We start from the raw sequence: 17,281 nt of genomic DNA, 5'->3' as shown, positions 1-17,281 counted from the left end.
AATTTAAGGGTGTGGATTTGAGGGGTGTGGGTTTGAGGACATGGAATTGAGGGCGTGGAATTGAGGATATGATTTTAAGGATAGGGATTTCAGGGTATGGAACTGAGGACACGATTTAAAGGTGTGGATTCCAGGGATGGATTTGGGGGATGGATTTCAGGCGATGAATCCCAGGGAGTTTTGCACAAGCCCAGGTGAATTTTGAGCTGCAACCAGGCCAAATCCAGCGGGAATCGCTCCGCAGGAATCCTTCCCTCACTTCCCTTCCCTTCCCGTGGCAGAGTCTCCGCTGTGGCCCAAGGAGAAGGTGGACGTGATCGAGGTGGACGAGGGGGCCCCGCTGAGCCTGCAGTGCAATCCCCCGCCCGGCCTCCCCGAGCCCGTCATCTTCTGGATGAGCAGCTGTGAGTCGGGAATTCTGCCGGGAATTCTGCCAGGAATTCCGGGAATGGCGGCTCCATCGCCCGCGGGGTTTAAAATAACCATGGGTTGGGTTGTTGCTGATGGTTTGGGGCTGGTTTCTGTCGGTTTGGGGCTGATTTCTGTCGGTTTGGGGCTGGTTCTGTCAGCTTTGGGGTTGTTTCTGCTGGTTTAGGGTCATTTCATTTAGTTTAGGGCACTTTCTGCTTCTTTAGGATAGGTCCTGATAGTTTAGGGTAATTTCTGCTAGATCAGGGTTGTTTCTGCTAGTTAAGATCGTGGCTGCTAGTTTGGGGTCATTTCTGCTAGTTTATGGTCATAACAACTAGTTTGGGGCCCTTTTCCTCCCGGTTCGGGGCCCTTTTCCTCCCGGTTCGGGGCCCTTTTCCTCCCGGTTCGGGGCCCTTTTCCTCCCGGTTCGGGGCCCTTTTCCTCCCGGTTCGGGGCCCTTTTCCTCCCGGTTCGGGGCCCTTTTCCTCCCGGTTCGGGGCCCTTTTCCTCCCGGTTCGGGGCCCTTTTCTCCCGGTTCGGGGCCCTTTTCTCCCGGTTCGGGGCCCTTTTCTCCCGGTTCGGGGCCCTTTTCTCCTGGTTTAGGCTCACTGCTGGGAGGTCAGTCTGGGTCTGCAGTTAGAGCCTGTTAGTGGAACGTTCTAGTCACAGTCTGGCTGGGTAAAAGCTGCAGTCCCAGCCTGCAGTCAGAGTTCAGCAGGAAATCACCAGAAATCAGAGGCTGCTGGGGAAACCCACGGCAGGATCTCGCTGCACCCAGAGTCAGGGAATGGTTGGAGTCAGGATGGCAGAGCCGTGAAGAGGAATAAACCAGGGCCCTTTTCATGCTGGGATGAACAAGAAGCAGTGCCTCAGCTCATTCCTGCCCTCAAGAGCTGCTGCAACTCTGTGAAAATACCAATATTTAATACAAGGCTCAGATCTGCGCCCCCAGGCAGCGCAGAACCTGAAAAACACAAAAAACCCAAACTCACGGCGTCACCCTCACCTTGGTTCCCCTTGATAGCGGAGAGTTAAAATAATAATTTCTGTATAATTTGTGGTTTGAGGGAAGGTAGAAGACGCAGGAGTTGAACTTGACTCAGCCTGGCCTTGGAACGAACATCAGCTTCTACAACCAGTTTCATACTATATTTTTAATTTAATCAAGACTCCAGCCCAGGAGATAATTGAGAAGTTTTGTTTTAACCAAATCAAGTAAAACCCAGGGTAAAGCGTAGGTATGATTGAAGATAGTAACTAAGAAATAGGATAACTAAGAAATAGGATAACTAAAAAAAAGGATAACTAAAAAAAAGGATAACCAGTATCTAGGGTTAGTTAACTGCCACCCTGGTTTTAAGACTTTTCTAAGCCTTCTGTGATGTTCTTCATATTGGAGTCAGAAATTTCACCTTATCACACTTTCTACTATAAACACTGGCCATGTTTTGCTAACTCTTTCATTGTTTAAATATTTCTAGGTGGGAGGAGAAAGGTGATTGAGAGGTGGAATTCCATCCTCCAATCCACGGGCCCCATAGGAAATGTATAAAACTGAGTTTTGTAAATAAACTCGCCCCTTTTTTTTCCTGCTTCGCTCACCAGCGTGTCCTCGTGTGGTTCTTTCCGTGTCCACTGTGACATTTAGAGCAAAACACGGCCAGTGTTTATAGCAGAAAGTGTGATAAGGTGAAATTTCTGACTCCGATACGAAGAACATCACAGAAGGCTTAGAAAAGTCTTCAAAACCAGGGTGACAGTTAACATACGTACAATTTGAAACTACAAAAATCACAAATTATATAATTTTGTGATAATATATATTATCACAAAAATCACAAAACTATAAAAATCACAAATACACAGCTCTGTATTCTCGGGCACAAGATTTGGGCATTTCATGCCCCCTGTGCCCAGCGCACTGAAATAAAGAACCGCATACGATCTCCTTCGTGTGGTTCTGTGTTTTCCTACTCTAACACCTGTTGGAGTCCAGGATATTCCTCTGGCCGCCCTGGAAGATTTGGGGTCTGTCCAGGGGGGTCTGGGGTCTGTCCAGGGGGGTCAGTTGGACCCACGGGGATCCCAGGAGGACACTGACTCTGATTCCTGTCCATGGGAGTGAGCACTCGCATGCAGGAAGAGTCACGAATCCTGGGAATTTGGAATAAGTAGTGGATGGTTTGTTGTAGAGTATAAATATAGAAATTAGGATTCTTAGTATATGGGGCTGAAGAGACAAGATGGAGGAATTGGGGAGTGGCCCCTGTCCTCCTTGTTCTTGCTCTCATCCCCCATCTTGTGCTGAGTTAAGTTTTAGAGATTAGCTTAGAGTAGGACTGACATGTTAGTATAAATAGTGAGCATTAGCAAAATTTTGTAAATAAAAAATGCGTTTCGGACAGTAGTTAAGTCAAAGATACCGTACTTAAAGTGCAAGGCTTTCTGATCCGCCCAGTCCAGCCGCGTGTCTTGCTTTGCTAGAGACGCCTTGCAAAGCTAGACAAGAACTGAGAGATAATTAAGAATAAACAGCTTAATAACACGAACTGCTAGACTCAACTTGTCGTCTCTAGCTTCAGTGTAAAACACCCAGAGCGAAGAGAAGACCAAAAACCTTATTATCCCTAAAAACAGCAACCCAAAGAAAAACTCCCAAAGAACAACAACCTTAAGAGAACCCTTATTACCTTAGAGAACACCAACCCCAAAAAGAATCTCAAAAAAACTACAACCCTGAGAAACACCCTCATCCATAAATCCCTGAATTCCTTCCCGAATCCTCCCGCAGCCATGGAACCGATCCCGCAGGACAAGCGCGTGTCCCAGGGCCACAACGGGGACCTCTACTTCTCCAACGTGCTGGCGCAGGACGCGCTGACCGACTACAGCTGCAACGCCCGCTTCCACTTCACCCACACCATCCAGCAGAAGAACCCCTACACCCTCAAGGTCAAAACCAGTAAGTGGCTCACCGGGAGACCAGTTTGGACCAGTTTGGGCTCTGTCCCGTCGGGTTTTCCAGTCAGGAGTCCAGCAAGGGAAGAGCAGCCCCGCCGTGGTTTGGGTAGGGTGGGGTGAGGATGGGTTTGGGTGGGGAGTGGTGATTTTGGGGTGGGTGGGGAGGGAGAGGTCGTAGCTTGCTGGATTTTGGGGTTCCAGAGGTGGTTTGGTGTGGGAATTGCCGATTTTGGGAGTTTGGGAGTGTTTCCAGAGACTGGGCATCCCCACCATCTCCAGGGAAATGCAGGAATTGCCAATTCCCTGTGTTTGGGGTAAAACCGGGAGCGTTTCCATATTCCCAATGCAGGAATTGCCAATTCCCTGTGTTTGGGGTAAAACCGGGAGCGTTTCCACATTCCCAATGCAGGAATTGCCAATTCCCTGTGTTTGGGGTGAAACTGGGAGCGTTTCCACATTCCCAATGCAGGAATTGCCAATTCCCTGTGTTTGGGATAAAACAGGGAGTGTTTCCACACTCCCACCACGTTCAGGGAAGTGTAAAATATCCAGGGATCATTCCCTGCTTTTGGAAATGTCAAATATCCAGGGATCGTTCCCTGCTTTTGGAAATGTCAAATATCCAGGGATCATTCCTTGCTTTTGGAAATGTCAAATATCCAGGGATCATTCCCTGCTTTTGGGAAATGTCAAATATCCCGGGATCGTTCCCTGCTCTTGGGAAATGTCAAATATCCAGGGATCGTTCCCTGTTTCGGTGGAATTGGCCGTGGTTTGCTCCAGGGGATTGGATGTGGAAAAATGAGTGTGGAATGTGGCTGTGGATATTCCTGGGCCTCCTTTGCTCCGGGGGGAGCCTCTGGAATCCGGGGGGAGCCTCTGGAATCCGGGGGGAGCCTCTGGAATCTGGGGGGAGCCTCTGGAATCCGGTGGGACACTCGGGATGGGTGTCCCCAGGTGTCTCCACCATCGATGAGGAGACACCAGGGGCTCTCTCCAGAGCCTTTCCTTTGCCTCCAGGCTCTCCCAGGGCAGGTTTTCCTCCAGGAATGAGAATTCCTGAAGGAAAAAGGAATTCCTGGTGCGCTGGAGTGACTCTGGAAGAGGGAATGGGCCTGGTTTGAGGGACACGAGGGCCTTGAGCTGTCACAGGGGCTTGAGGTGACAAAACCCTCACCGGGCAGGAGCTTCCACCCATTCCCAGAAAAATCCACCTGGGAGGTGCTGGCTGTTTTTTGGGAAGCACCAGGCGCTCCTGAATGCTGGTGGGAGGAATTTAATTTGATTTTCCTGCAGCTTGAATGAACAGGAATGTGATGAGAGGGACCTGGGAGTGACGAGTTTTCCACCTCGGTGTAGCAGCTCCTCCTCGGTGCAAAGCTGGAGTAGGGAATCAGGGATTCAGATCATTCCAATGGGTTCTTTTCCAGGGCTGGGAATGTGGGCAGCTCCTTCGTTCTGGATATCATTCGTAAATTCTGGATAATATTTGTGAATTCTGAATATTTGTCTGTTTGAGGAACTGGGCAAAGAAAATCCCGGAGTTTATTTTTGGGGAAAATCCCAGCAAACAAAGATCTGTGGGGTTTGGAGCCTCCAAGGGCTCCATCCCGGTGTTTTTATCTGGCTCTGGATGAAATCCTGGTGGATTTTCATGGGTTTGGGCTCCCCTCAGGTGTCCCCACATCCCTTCACTCCCAGACCTGGTAAAATTAAATCCTCTTCTGTTTTCCTTGGGAAAACCTTTCCTTGCTGTGGGATCAGAGGCAAATTCCACCCCAGGAGCCTCCCGGATTCCTTAAAAATTCTGGAATTGAGGCTTTAATTTCCCATTAAAAATTTCTTTATCCATAAAGTGTTGGAAGGTGGTGAGGTCAGATTTGTCCCAACTCTTGGATCATCTCAGCCTGAATCCTCCTTCCAAATATCTTCCCCAGCTCCTGGAAAATCATGGAATGGGATTCAGGAGGAAAATGGGAGGGTTCCAGGGAGGCTTCACCTTCTCCTGAGGGAATTTTTGTGAAGTTTCTCCAGGTTTGGGGAGCTCTTGGGCATTTTCTGCCCTCTCTTAACCCCTGGCAGGGATTTGAGGCTCCAAAGGCTCTGGAATGTGGCTGTGCCAGGATATTCCTGGGCTCCAAACTGGGATTTGGGATACTGGGGAGGGCAGGGCAGGGTGGGGAATCCCTATTTCCCAGAGAATGAGGGATTCACTTCATTTTTCGTAGGAATTAAGGGTCAATAAACACCTCAGTGAAGAGCTGGACACAATTTCCATGAATTAACTTGGAATTAAAAGGGATTTTATAGCCAGTTGTGCTCTAAAAGTTATTATTATTATTATTATTATTATTATTATTATTATTATTATTATTATTATTATTATTATTATTATTATTATTATTATTATTATTCAGCAGGTTGTGCTTTTAAACATAATAATAATAATAAACAATAATTATTATTATTATTTCATTTCCTCCCTGCCTTCCTACATCATTGTCCAGTTGTGTCCATCCCATGGGAAAAAGCAGCTGGAATACGGAATTTTGGTAGTCAAAAAAACAGAGGATAAAAAAAGGCATTTTCCCCTCCAAATTGCTCCAATTTTGGGGTTTTCCCAAGGATTTCAAAGAGAAAAACATTCCAAAGAAACATTTTCTCTACAATTCCCACCTTTTTAGCTCTTCCCACCCCTTTTCCCGCTGCTCCTGCCTGGTTTTGTCTGGAAGGCGCCATGCTCCAAGTGCTTTTGGATCCCTGCTCCGCCTGTCCCACCCTTGCTGGTTTTTTGGGATGTCCCCACGTTTTCCAGCCCCTCCCATCCTTGCTGGATTTTGGGAATTCTCATGTCCCCTGCCCTGTCCTGTCCTTGCTGTTTTTTGGGAATTCCTCCTGTTCCCTGTCCTTGTCGTTTTTTGGGATGTCCCCCACCCTGTCCTATCCTTGCTCTTTTTTTGGGAATTCCCTGTGTCCCCCATCCTGGCTGACTTTTGGGAATTCCCCACATCCCCTGTCTTTGCTGATTTGTGGGATGTCTCCATGTCCCTTATCCTGCCTGTTTTTTGGGAATTTCTGTGTTCCCTGTCCTCACTGTTTTTTTGGGAATTGCCCATGTCCCCTGTCCTGGCTGTTTCTTTGGGATGTCCCCATGTCCCCTGCCTTGTCCCATCCTTGCTGTTTTTTGGGAATTCCTTGTGTCCCCCACCCTGTTTATCCTTGCTGGTTTTTTGGGAATTCCCAATGTCCCCTGTCATGTTTTTTGGGATGTCCCCGTGTCCCCCACCCTGAGTGTTTTTTTGGGAATTCCCTGTGTCCCCTGTCCTTACCATTTTTAAGAAATTCCCTGTGTCCCCCATCCTGGCTGTTTTTTGGGAATTCCGCATGTCCCCTGTCCTTGCTGTTTTTTGGGATGTCCCCATGTTCCCGTCATGTTTTTTGGGATGTCCCCATGTCCCCCATCCCAAGTGTTTTTTGGGAATTCCCCATGTCCCTGTCCTGTTTTTTGGGAATTCCCCATGTCCTTGTCCTGTTTTTTGGGATGTCCCCGTGTTCCCCATCCTGGATGTTTTTTGGGATGTCCCCGTGTCCCCTGTCCTGTTTTTTGGGATGTCCCCATGTCCCCTGTTCTTGTTGTTTTTTGGGAATTCCCCATGTCCTTCCTGTTTTTTGGGATGTCCCCGTGTTTCCCATCCTGGATGTTTTTTGGGATGTCCCCATGTCCCCTGTCCTGTTTTTTGGGATGTCCCCATGTCCCCGTGTCCCCTGTCCTGTTTTTTGGGATGTCCCCATGTCCCCTGTTCTTGTTGTTTTTTGGGAATTCCCCATGTCCTTCCTGTTTTTTGGGATGTCCCCATGTTCCCCATCCTGGCTGTTTTTTGGGAATTCCCAGTGTCCCCTGTCCTGTTTTTTGGGATGTCCCCATGTCCCCTGTCCTTGTTGTTTTTCGGGATGTCCCCGTGTCCCCTGTCCTGTTTTTTGGGAATTCCCTGTGTCCTCTGTCCTGTTTTTTGGGATGTCCCTGTGTCCCCCACCCTGAGTGGTTTTTTGGGATGTCCCCATGTCCCCTGTCCTGTTTTTTAGGAATTCCTCATGTCCCCATCCTGTTTTTTGGGAATTCCCCATGTCCCCTGTCCTGTTTTTTGGGATATCCCCGTGTCCCCCACCCTGGCTGGTTTTTGGGAATTCCCCATGTCCCTGTCCTGTTTTTTGGGATGTCCCCGTGTCCCCCACCCCGAGTGTTTTTTGGGAATTCCCGTGTCCCCCTCCCGCGCTGTCCCTGCCTCCCCGGCGCTGCTCACGGTGTTTTGTTTAATTGCAGAGAAGTCCCATAACGAAACGTCTTTACGAAATTCCCCCGCCATGTACCGCGGTGAGTCCACGCTGGCTTTGGGAGTCCCGGCTTAACCCAGTCCCGCCTAACCCCACTGACCCCATTCCCTGCCCGCGTCCCCTTTGCTGTCGCCGTGTCCCCGTCGTGGCCTCGGCTTTGCCAAAATTTATTGGCATAAACTCACCCAAACCACCACAAAGTTCTCCCTTTCTGCTGAGCGGGGTTTAAACGAGTTAAGCCTGGCTTGGGAGGTTTGGGGTTTATAGGATCTGCCCAGCGTGGCTGAGCTGGGTTTTGTCCCTCCTGTCCGGTCCTCAGCAAAGCTCAGGATTTGAAGATCAGATCCTCATCCCTCTTTTCTGTGTCTCCAGAAGAAGAATTTCCAGAGGGAGCGTTCCTGGTGTTTCCAGCTGAACTCAGGCAGGGATAAAAAGAGGGAAGGAAAAGAGGAATATTTGGGTTTTCCTGAAATCTGGGTGATTTCTGTGCAGGAAATTTGGGTTTTCCTGAAATCTGGGTGATTTCTGTGCAGGAAATTTGGGTTTTCCTGAAATCTGGGTGATTTCTGTGCAGAGAAGCTGGACACGTGCTGGATGCTTCCACAGGCTCCTGCCCTTTGTCAGGACAGGAAATTCCCTCTGGATTCTGCCCCTGTTAGGATAATCCCAAAATCCCAAATCTGGGCAGGGAATTCCCTCTGGATTCTGCCCCTTCTGAAATAATCCCATCCCAAAATCCCAAATCTAGGCAGGGAATTCCCTCCGGATTCTGCCCCTTCTGGAATAATCCCATCCCAAAATCCTGAGTGATGCCTTCAGGCACAAAAAACCCCCCAGGATGGCTGCCCTGGAATTGTCCGGGATGTGTTGGGATAACAAGGGCAGCCCTGAGGGATTTTAGGGAGTGGGAAATGGGGCTGGTTTGGGAGCACAGGGAGTTTTGGGAATGTCACCACCTCTCCAAAGCCACCACGGATTCCAGCTGCTCCCAGATCCCAGGATTCACTTCCTGCCCTCCCTGCTGCTTTTTGGGCGGGGGTTGTGCGGGGTCAGCTCCAGGAATGTCCCTTGCTGTCCCCACCGTGTCCTGGAGTGAAATCCCTGCCGGAGCCGGAGCTTCCTTGTGCCCGGGGCACAATTCCCATCCCACGGGGACTTTTGGGGACAAGGAGGGCGCTGCCAGCTGGGAGCAGGGAGAGCTGGAATGCGGCAAGGCCGGGATGTGCCAGGCCAGGGCACTGCCAAAGGAATTGGGATCCTGGCACTGGGAGGGTTTGGAGGATGAGGAGGAGCTGGGAAAGGCTCTGCAGCGGAATCGGCCGGGGAGGAAATGCTGGGATGGGCTGAAAGTCTGGAAATAGTTGGAAAAACAGCTGGAAAAAAGGGATTGTCAGCAAAATCAGCTTTGGTGGGAGTGGCATCTGGAAGGGGACAAGGACAAAGGGAATTCCAGGGGAGAGTTTTTCAGATTTCCCATTGGATATCTGCTCAGGGAAAAGGGATCTTAAGAGTCTCTCCATCAGGAAAATGGGATTTTATCCACACAATCCCGTTCTGTGCCTCTATTTTGTGGGTGCACAGGAGGAACTTCCTGCTCTTTGTGTTGTAACATTCCCTGGAAAACTTCCCGGCTCCAGAGGATTCAGATTCCCCTCTCCCACCTCTGTGCAGACCCAGACTCCAACCCAGGCCTTCATTAACTCAATAATTAATGAGCTGGGGATAAAAACTCTTTCCCTCAGTCCTTTTCCTTGTTGCTACCCCGGTGTTCCTCCCTGGAATGACCTGGCTGGGAATGCTGGAGGCTTTGGGATGTGGAGAGGGACGTGAATCCCAAGGATTTGAGGTGTTGGGGGCATTTGTGGCTCTGGGCTGTTCTTCCTTGGGGTGCTGATCCCCACAATCCTGGCTCAGCTCCAGAGGCAGCAGGAAAAGGGGTCTGGAAGCCTCCGAGTCCCATTCCCAGGATGTTCCTGAGCTTGGGAATGCAGGATCTGCTGGTGGGGATGCGGAGCACGGGAGATTTGTGAGACTCTTGTCCCCAAATTCCTCTCCAGGGCCAGGAGAACCACAGGAAGTGTCACCCACCCCTTGTCCCCAGACCTTGGAGTGATGATTCCCGGAATTCCATGGTCAAACCGGCTGCAATTATCAGGGAAATACAATCCAAAAGAATAAATGGAATATTTCATTAGCAGGAATTCCCTCTCTTTTATCCCTTTTAATGAAATTAAAGCCCTGTTTTATCCCTTTTCCTCTCTATTTTTTGGCAAACCTGAGGCTGTTTGAACCTGGATGTGTCGGGATGGGCACATCCCTGGAAAACAGAGCTGGTGGAGGAATTTTAGATGGGAAGGGGGCAACTGGCAGCTCTGGGATGAGAATTGGGTATTTCTGGGATGACAATTGGGTATTTCTGGGATGATCCCAGCTCACAGCAAACCTTGGGAGCAGAGTTGATTTTTAAGGTGAAATAAACAGCCCCGGGATTTATTTTTCCAGCTCGGATCCACCCAGAGGGATGAGGGAAACCTTGGCACTTCCAGCTGGAACTTCCACATGCTCGGAGCCTCTGGTTCTGAGGGGATTTCTGGCTGCTCCCTGTTAGAAACAGCAAAATAGTTATTATTTATTAATTTTATTTATTATTTATTAATTATTACTTATTAATGGTAATGCTGTGCTGAGGCAAAAATCTTTTTTTTTTTTCCGTGCTGTCCTTTGGTTCATTAAAGCCAGGAGGGTACTAATTATCTCCCTGATTTTTAATTGCCATCATTAATGCAGGCTTGTAAAATCCAGCTTGCTCCGCTTAGCGCTTCCAGTTATCCCTCAGGATCTGGAGTGGGAATAAATCCTGATCAAAGCCAATCTTGGCTGATAAAATAATGAATTCCCACTTTTCTGATTTGATGGGAGAAGCTCCCGATCGTGGTGGAGGTTTGGGAGCTCTGGGATGGGGTGGATTGAGCTGGTTTAACTGGGAATGAGAATTTCTCCGGGAGCAGGCATGCAAACAGACCCGGAAAACTCGGGATAAAGTCGGGATTTTCCTGCCCTGGTAATCCAATTAATCCATAATTGACTAACAGGGAGCGCGCGCGGAGCCCGTGGGAGCGGCGGGATGTGGGTGTGGAGTCAATTCCAAGGATTCCATGGATGAATCCTGGGGCTGGGTTTTCTTTTCCTAAGGTGGGAATTCCAGGAAGAATTCCTGTCCTCGTTCTCCCCCTCCTTATCCCACCATAGCTCTGGAAGTTTCCCCAAATTCCCCAAATTTTGGTTGTTTCCCACTCATTGAGCCAAGGAAATTTTGGGGCAGCAGGAGCCGCATCCCAAATCCTGCTCCGGCACAGGGATGGTCTCTCCCCGTGGATCACTCCAGGAATTTTTGTGTCCCTGTTCCCATCCCACCTCATCCCATCCCTTTCCTGATCCCATAACTTCCATCCCTGCTGCCGCAGCTTTCCCGCCCCTCTCATCCTGTTTTGTCCTCACTGATCCAGATCTAGGTCAATCATTCCACTCGTTAATGGAATTTTTGCCATGAATAATTAATTTTTTCCCCTTGCAAAGAGGCCTTCACTGCGTGTGGATCCGTAGGGAATTGTCTTGTGCTTTCCCTTTTTGTTTTTTTCCCATCAAACTTCCCTGTCCAGCTCTAAGTGGGGCATTTTGGTGTCCCTTTCCAAGGGGAACCGTCCTTCCAGGCCTCCAGGAAAGCTGGAAAACCTCCTTGGTGCAGCTGGAGCCCCGGGGATGCTCCGTATCTTGGAGATTCCTGTGGAAAAGCAGCTCTGTGTCTGAATAAACCCATTCTGTGCCCATTTTTCCTGCTGTCCATCGTTATGTGTTACATCCATCAGTATTTCCCGATTCCATCGGATTCCAGCCCATTTTCCAGCGGCAGGGAGGGCAGGAAAAGCGGGAACTGATGGAATGGGGGCCGTCCCCAACTCTCAGCTCCCTCTGCTGTTCCTCCTCTTCCCTGCCTGCCCAAACTTCCTCTCTCTCCCCCTTTTTTTTTTTAAATCCCAAATCCATTTGGAGCCCTCCTTTCCTTTCCAGGCACATTCCCGGGTGAATTCAGAATCCCGGGAGGTGACACCTTCCATGGATTCCTGGAGACTTTTAAAAGACCCGTGTTTTGTCTTCTTTGTTTTTTGTTGTTTTGTTTTGTTTTGTTTTGTTTCGGTTTTTTTCCTTCTCTCCCACTGATTCCAGCCCGAGGGATCACGGAAACCACTCCCAGCTTCATGTATCCCTACGGAACCTCCAGCAGCCAGATGGTGCTCCGAGGGGTGGATCTGCTGCTGGAATGCATCGCCTCCGGAGTGTACGTACCACCGGGATCCCCGGAAATTCCCAGCGGGATCGGGGCAAGGAATCACCCCTGGATTGGGAAAAAGGGGTCATTCCTTCCTTTTTTAGTTGTTAGCAGTGCTCCCGTAAGCTGCTCGATGAGCAAACAGAAGTGCTGCGGTTTCCAGGTGTTTCCAGATCCTGGTCTAGGGATAATTCCCCACTGGTTTGTCCTGAAGTTTGGGAATTTCCCGGGAGTTCCTCACCGCCATGTGGGGGAGGACATTTGTGTCCCCCAGAAGTGTTCTGGGCTCGTGGTCCTGCCCACACCATCAGACCACGGTCAGGGATGGGTTTTGAGGTCCTTTCCACCTCAAACCATTCCAGAATTCCATGATCCTGCATTCCCAGGAGGGGAACACCATTCCTGACCAGCTGGGAATGCTCATGGCAGGGGTGGGAAGGAGGGTGAGGGGAATGAGGGTGGCCCATTGGTTAGATCAGACCTTCTCCCTGGGCTTTAGTGGTTCCCAGGATGGGAATTTTGCCATTTTTTGGGAATAACAACTCTTGGCAGTCATTCCCTTGCCTTTGGAGAAGCTCTGATCTGCTCCCCTCTCCTCAGACCAGCACCGGACATCAAGTGGTACAAGAAAGGCGGAGAGCTCCCGGTGGGCAAAACCAAGGTGGAGAACTTCAACAAGACTCTGCGCATCTCCAACGTGTCCGAGGAGGACTCCGGGGAGTATTTCTGCCTGGCCTCCAACAAGATGGGCAGCATCCGCCACACGATCTTGGTGAGAGTGAAGGGTACGTCACCTTTACCTTCCCTCTTCGGGTCCCGGCCCGCCTGGAGCTGGGAGGAGACGTTCACGGAGTGCTGGGAGGGATGGCGGGGCCTTTCCCTGGGGATGGGTCTGCGCTGTGTCCGTGTTCTTCAGGGAATCGTGGAATGGGTTGGGTTGGAAGGACTTTAGAGGTCACATGGGCAGGGACACATTCTGTGATTCCAGCTTGCTCCAAGCCCATCCAACCCAGCTTTGGACACTTCCAGGATTGGAGCAGCCGCTGGTTCTCTGGGATGGAGGGATGGATGGAGGGATGGATGGAGGGATGGATGGAGGGATGGATGGATGGATGGATGGATGGATGGATGGATGGAGGGAAGGAAGGATGGACAGATGGATGGAGGGATGGAGGGATGGATGAGTGGAGGGATGGATGGAAGGATGGAGGGATGGAAGGATGGAGGGATGGAAGGATGGAGGGATGGAAGGATGGAGGGATGGACGGATGGAGGGATGGATGGAGGGATGGATGGATGGAATTCCATCCCAGACCCTCCCCACCTTCCCAAGGAATGATTCCATCCCAATATCCCATCTGAATTTTTCCTTTTTCAAATTAAATCTTGTCCAAACGGCCCCAAAAGCAGCGGGAGATGGGATCTCATGGGATTGGGTTTGTGTGGCCAAGGAGAGGGAAGGGTCTCCTTGGCCGAATCCCGGGATTTGGAGTTTCCATCGCTCGGTGCTTCCATGTCCCTCATCCCCCAGGGAGTTTTGGAGGGGGGATTTCGGGCGTGGTGCCGCTGTCCCTGTGTCACCGGGGCGGGGCTGTTTTCCAGCTGCTCCCTACTGGCTGGATGAGCCGGAGAACCTGATCCTGGCCCCGGGCGAGGACGGCAGGCTGGTGTGCCGGGCCAACGGGAACCCCAAACCCTCCATCCAGTGGCTGGTGAACGGAGAGCCCATCGAAGGTGAGCGAGGGAGAGACCGGGCCTCCTTCTCCAAAATCCCAGCCCAAATCCCAGCCAAGGATCTCATGGCTGGGCACAAGACAGAGTTGCCTCCTTCTCCAAATCCCAGCCCAAATCCCAACCAAGAATCTCCTGCTATGGCATGAGCCAGAGTTGCCTCCTCCTCCAAAATCCCAGCCAAGGATCTCATGGCTGAGCATGAGCCAGTTGCCTTTTTCTACAAAATCCCAGCCCAAATCCCAACCAAGAATCTCCTGGTGGAGTGTGAGCCAGAGTTGCCTCCTCCTCCAAAATCCGAGCCCAAATCCCAAGAATCTCCTGGTGGAGCATGAGCCAGAGTTGCCTTCTCCTCCATAATCCCAGCCAAGAGATTTTATAGGGAAAGGGGGTGTTCCTGCTTTTCCTTCCCTTCCAACAGCACTTTGTGGTGTTGGGAGGTTTAAGAACGGCCAGGAGAAAATGCTGGATGGAGGCAACTACAAAGCCCACGATCTCCTGGCTGAGCACAAGACAGAGTTGCTTCCTTCTCCAAAATCCCAGCCCAAATCCCAGCCCAAATCCCAGCCCAAATCCCAGCCAAGGATCTCCTGGCTGAGCACAAGCCAGAGTTGCCCCCTTCTCCAAAATCCCAGCTCAAATCCCAGGAAAAAGCCCAGCCCAAGTCCCAGCCAAGGGTCTCCTGGCTGAGCACGAGCCAGAGCTGCTGGTGGGATCCACCACCGTGGGCTCCACGTGAGCCCCTGGCTGGTCTGGGATGGCCCCAGTTCACCCAGTGGCTCCCAGTGCGGATCTCACACACCATCACCGGCTTTGAACTGGGAAGACGCTCTGTGATGTCAGGAGGTGGAATTTCCTTTGGAATTGAACCGAATTGAGGGAGTTTTGTCCTTGTTTCGAAGCGTCCCCGCCCAACCCCAGCCGGGAGGTGGCCGGGGACACCATCGTGTTCCGGGACACGCAGATCGGCAGCAGCGCCGTGTACCAGTGCAACGCCTCCAACGAGCACGGCTACCTGCTGGCCAACGCCTTCGTCAGCGTGCTGGGTGAGCCCGCGGCGCTGGGAGCATCCCAAATCCCAAATTTCCATGGAATCCAAGGATGGGCTGGGTTGGGAAGGGCCTTAAAGCTCAGCTCAAAGCTCGTCTTAAAAGGGTGGATGCGGCGCTTGGTGCTGAGGTGGTGTTGGGCTGTAGGTTGGGCTTGATGGTCTTAAAGGGTTTTTTTCCAAGGTTTTTCCAACCGGTTGGTTCTGGGATTCATCCAAAATTCCGCCCTCTTGCCATGGATGGGGAATGGAACCTTCCACTCTCCCGGGGTGCTCCAAGCCCCATCCAGCCTGGCCTTGGACACTTCCAGGGATCCAGGGGCAGCCATGGCTTCTCTGGGAATTCCATTCCAGTCCCTCTCTGCCCTCCCAGACAGGAATTTTTTCCCAGTATCCCACCTAAACTCTCCTATTTCAGTTTGAAATCATTCCCCTTCATCCCATTACTATATTCCCATATAAAAGTCACTCTCCCTGGTTTTTCCCAGCTCCCTTTTTTCCCTGCAGAAGTTTTCCATGAGTTTTCCCCTTTGCTGCTCTGAGGGAATGCACAAAGGCCCCGGGCTTTGGAGCAGGAATCCATTGCCATGGATTCAAACCAGGCAAAGGCCGGGCAAATCCAGGGATATGAGTCACAAAACGAGGCAGGAAGGAGAGGGAAGGGGAGGTGAGCGGGAATGGAGAAACTCTACCGGGTTTTGAAAATGCAAGTGGGGAAAGTGAACCAAAAAAACCCCAGGGGATAAGGCTGGAAAAGAGCAGCAGAATCCATTTTTTCTCCTTCTCCATGACTGGAATTTTGACCTTTGGCAGATGTTCAGCCCCGGATCCTGGCCCCCCGGAACCAGCTGATCAGGGTGATCCAGAACAACAGGACCCGCCTGGATTGTCCCTTTTTCGGCTCCCCCATCCCCACCCTGCGCTGGTAAGAGCCGGATCCCATCCCGCTCCATCCCGAGGGGTGGGAAAGGGGGGGATTCCTGCTTTTCCTTCCCTTCCAACAGCACTTTGTGGTGTTGGGAGGTTTAAGAACGGCCAGGGGAACATGCTGGACGGAGGAAACTACAAAGCCCACGAGAACGGGAGCTTGGAGATCTTCATGGCTCGGAAGGAGGACCAGGGAATCTACACCTGCGTGGCCACCAACATCCTGGGGAAAGCCGAGGCCCAGGTCCGCCTGGAGGTCAAAGGTAGGGACACAGAGGAGCCAAAATCTTGGATTTTCTGGAAATGGCAGCAGAAATAGTTGAGATTAAAATCTTAGATTTTCTGGGAGTTGCAGCAGAAAGAGTTGAGGTCAAAATCTTGGATTTTCTGGAAGTTGCAGCAGAAATAATTGAAGTCAAAATTTTGGATCTCATGGAAGTTGCAGCAGAAATAGTTGAGGTCAAAATCTTGGATTTCCTGGAAGCTGAAGCAGAAAGAGTTGAGGTCAAAATCTTGGATTTTCTGGGAGTTGCAGCAGAAAGAGTTGAGGTCAAAATCTTGGATTTTCTGGAAGTTGCAGCAGAAATAATTGAAGTCAAAATTTTGGATCTCATGGAAGTTGCAGCAGAAATAGTTGAGGTCAAAATCTTGGATTTCCTGGAAGCTGAAGCAGAAAGAGTTGAGGTCAAAATCTTGGATTTTCTGGGAGTTGCAGCAGAAACAACTGAGGTCAAAATCTTGGATTTTCTGAGAGTTGCAGCAGGAAGAGTTGAGGTCAAAATCTTGGATTTTCTGGGAGTTGCAGCAGAAATAATCCTGGAGGTGAAGGGGTTTGGTTGTGGCTGATCTGATCTTCCAGCAGGTCAGAGCTGGGAGCCTTAAAATGGTGGAGATTCCATTTTAATGCTGAGAAAAACCAAGGCTGGGGACGGTGGAGGGGCTTGGGTTGGGTGTCAGACTCGGAGGTGCCACCAGCAGCACCAACACTGACCCCAAGAGTTCCTCGGGGTTAGCTGAGGACGGTAAAACATTTTTGGAATTGTTTTACCCCACTCAGCAAATCTGGCTGCTGACTGCAAAAATAGTTTTTTTTTTAATGGCTCAGCACGAATTAATGACTTGTTAAATTGATTTATTTGTTTAAAGCTGGACGAACACCCCAAGTGTGCTTGTCCTTCCCAAGTAACGTTGAGTCCCTGAGCCAGGCCCCACGGTTTTGGGGATGTGACCCTTTGTGACCTTCTGCAGATCCCACCAGGATCATGAAGGGTCCTGAGGGGTTTGGGGTGTGACCTTTTGTTTGTGACCTCCTGCAGACCCCACCAGGATCAGGAGGGGTCCTGAGGGATTTGGGACATAACCCCTGACCCCGTGCAGACCCCACCAAAGCTGTGAGGGAACATGAGGGGTTTGTGGTGTCGCCCTTTGTTTGTGACCCCCCCAAGGGTTGAGAGGGAGCTCAAGGAGTTTGGGACATAACCCTCAACCCTCTGCAGACCCCACCAGGATCATGGGGCGGGCAAGAGAAGTTTGGGATGTAACCC

General features: G+C 50.7%; 1 protein-coding gene across 2 annotated transcripts in view; it reads left to right on the top strand.

The window, feature by feature from the left end:
- NFASC (neurofascin) overlaps window positions 1-17,281 on the top strand; it is an 86,868-nt gene that overhangs the window by 20,424 nt on the left and 49,163 nt on the right. For both annotated transcript variants that reach the window (XM_063418284.1, XM_063418285.1), the window contains exons 5-13: window positions 282-404; window positions 3,203-3,373; window positions 7,694-7,744; window positions 11,929-12,040; window positions 12,632-12,816; window positions 13,634-13,765; window positions 14,665-14,808; window positions 15,624-15,735; window positions 15,834-16,000. In XM_063418284.1, the coding sequence (XP_063274354.1) occupies window positions 282-404; window positions 3,203-3,373; window positions 7,694-7,744; window positions 11,929-12,040; window positions 12,632-12,816; window positions 13,634-13,765; window positions 14,665-14,808; window positions 15,624-15,735; window positions 15,834-16,000 (1,197 nt within the window). The remainder of the gene's footprint in view (window positions 1-281; window positions 405-3,202; window positions 3,374-7,693; window positions 7,745-11,928; window positions 12,041-12,631; window positions 12,817-13,633; window positions 13,766-14,664; window positions 14,809-15,623; window positions 15,736-15,833; window positions 16,001-17,281) is intronic.

Source organism: Prinia subflava, chromosome 23 (assembly GCF_021018805.1).
Source record: "Prinia subflava isolate CZ2003 ecotype Zambia chromosome 23, Cam_Psub_1.2, whole genome shotgun sequence".
NCBI lineage: Eukaryota > Metazoa > Chordata > Aves > Passeriformes > Cisticolidae > Prinia > Prinia subflava.
The sequence above is the reverse complement of the archived record's forward strand: the minus strand, read 5'-3'. Positions and strand labels throughout refer to the sequence as shown.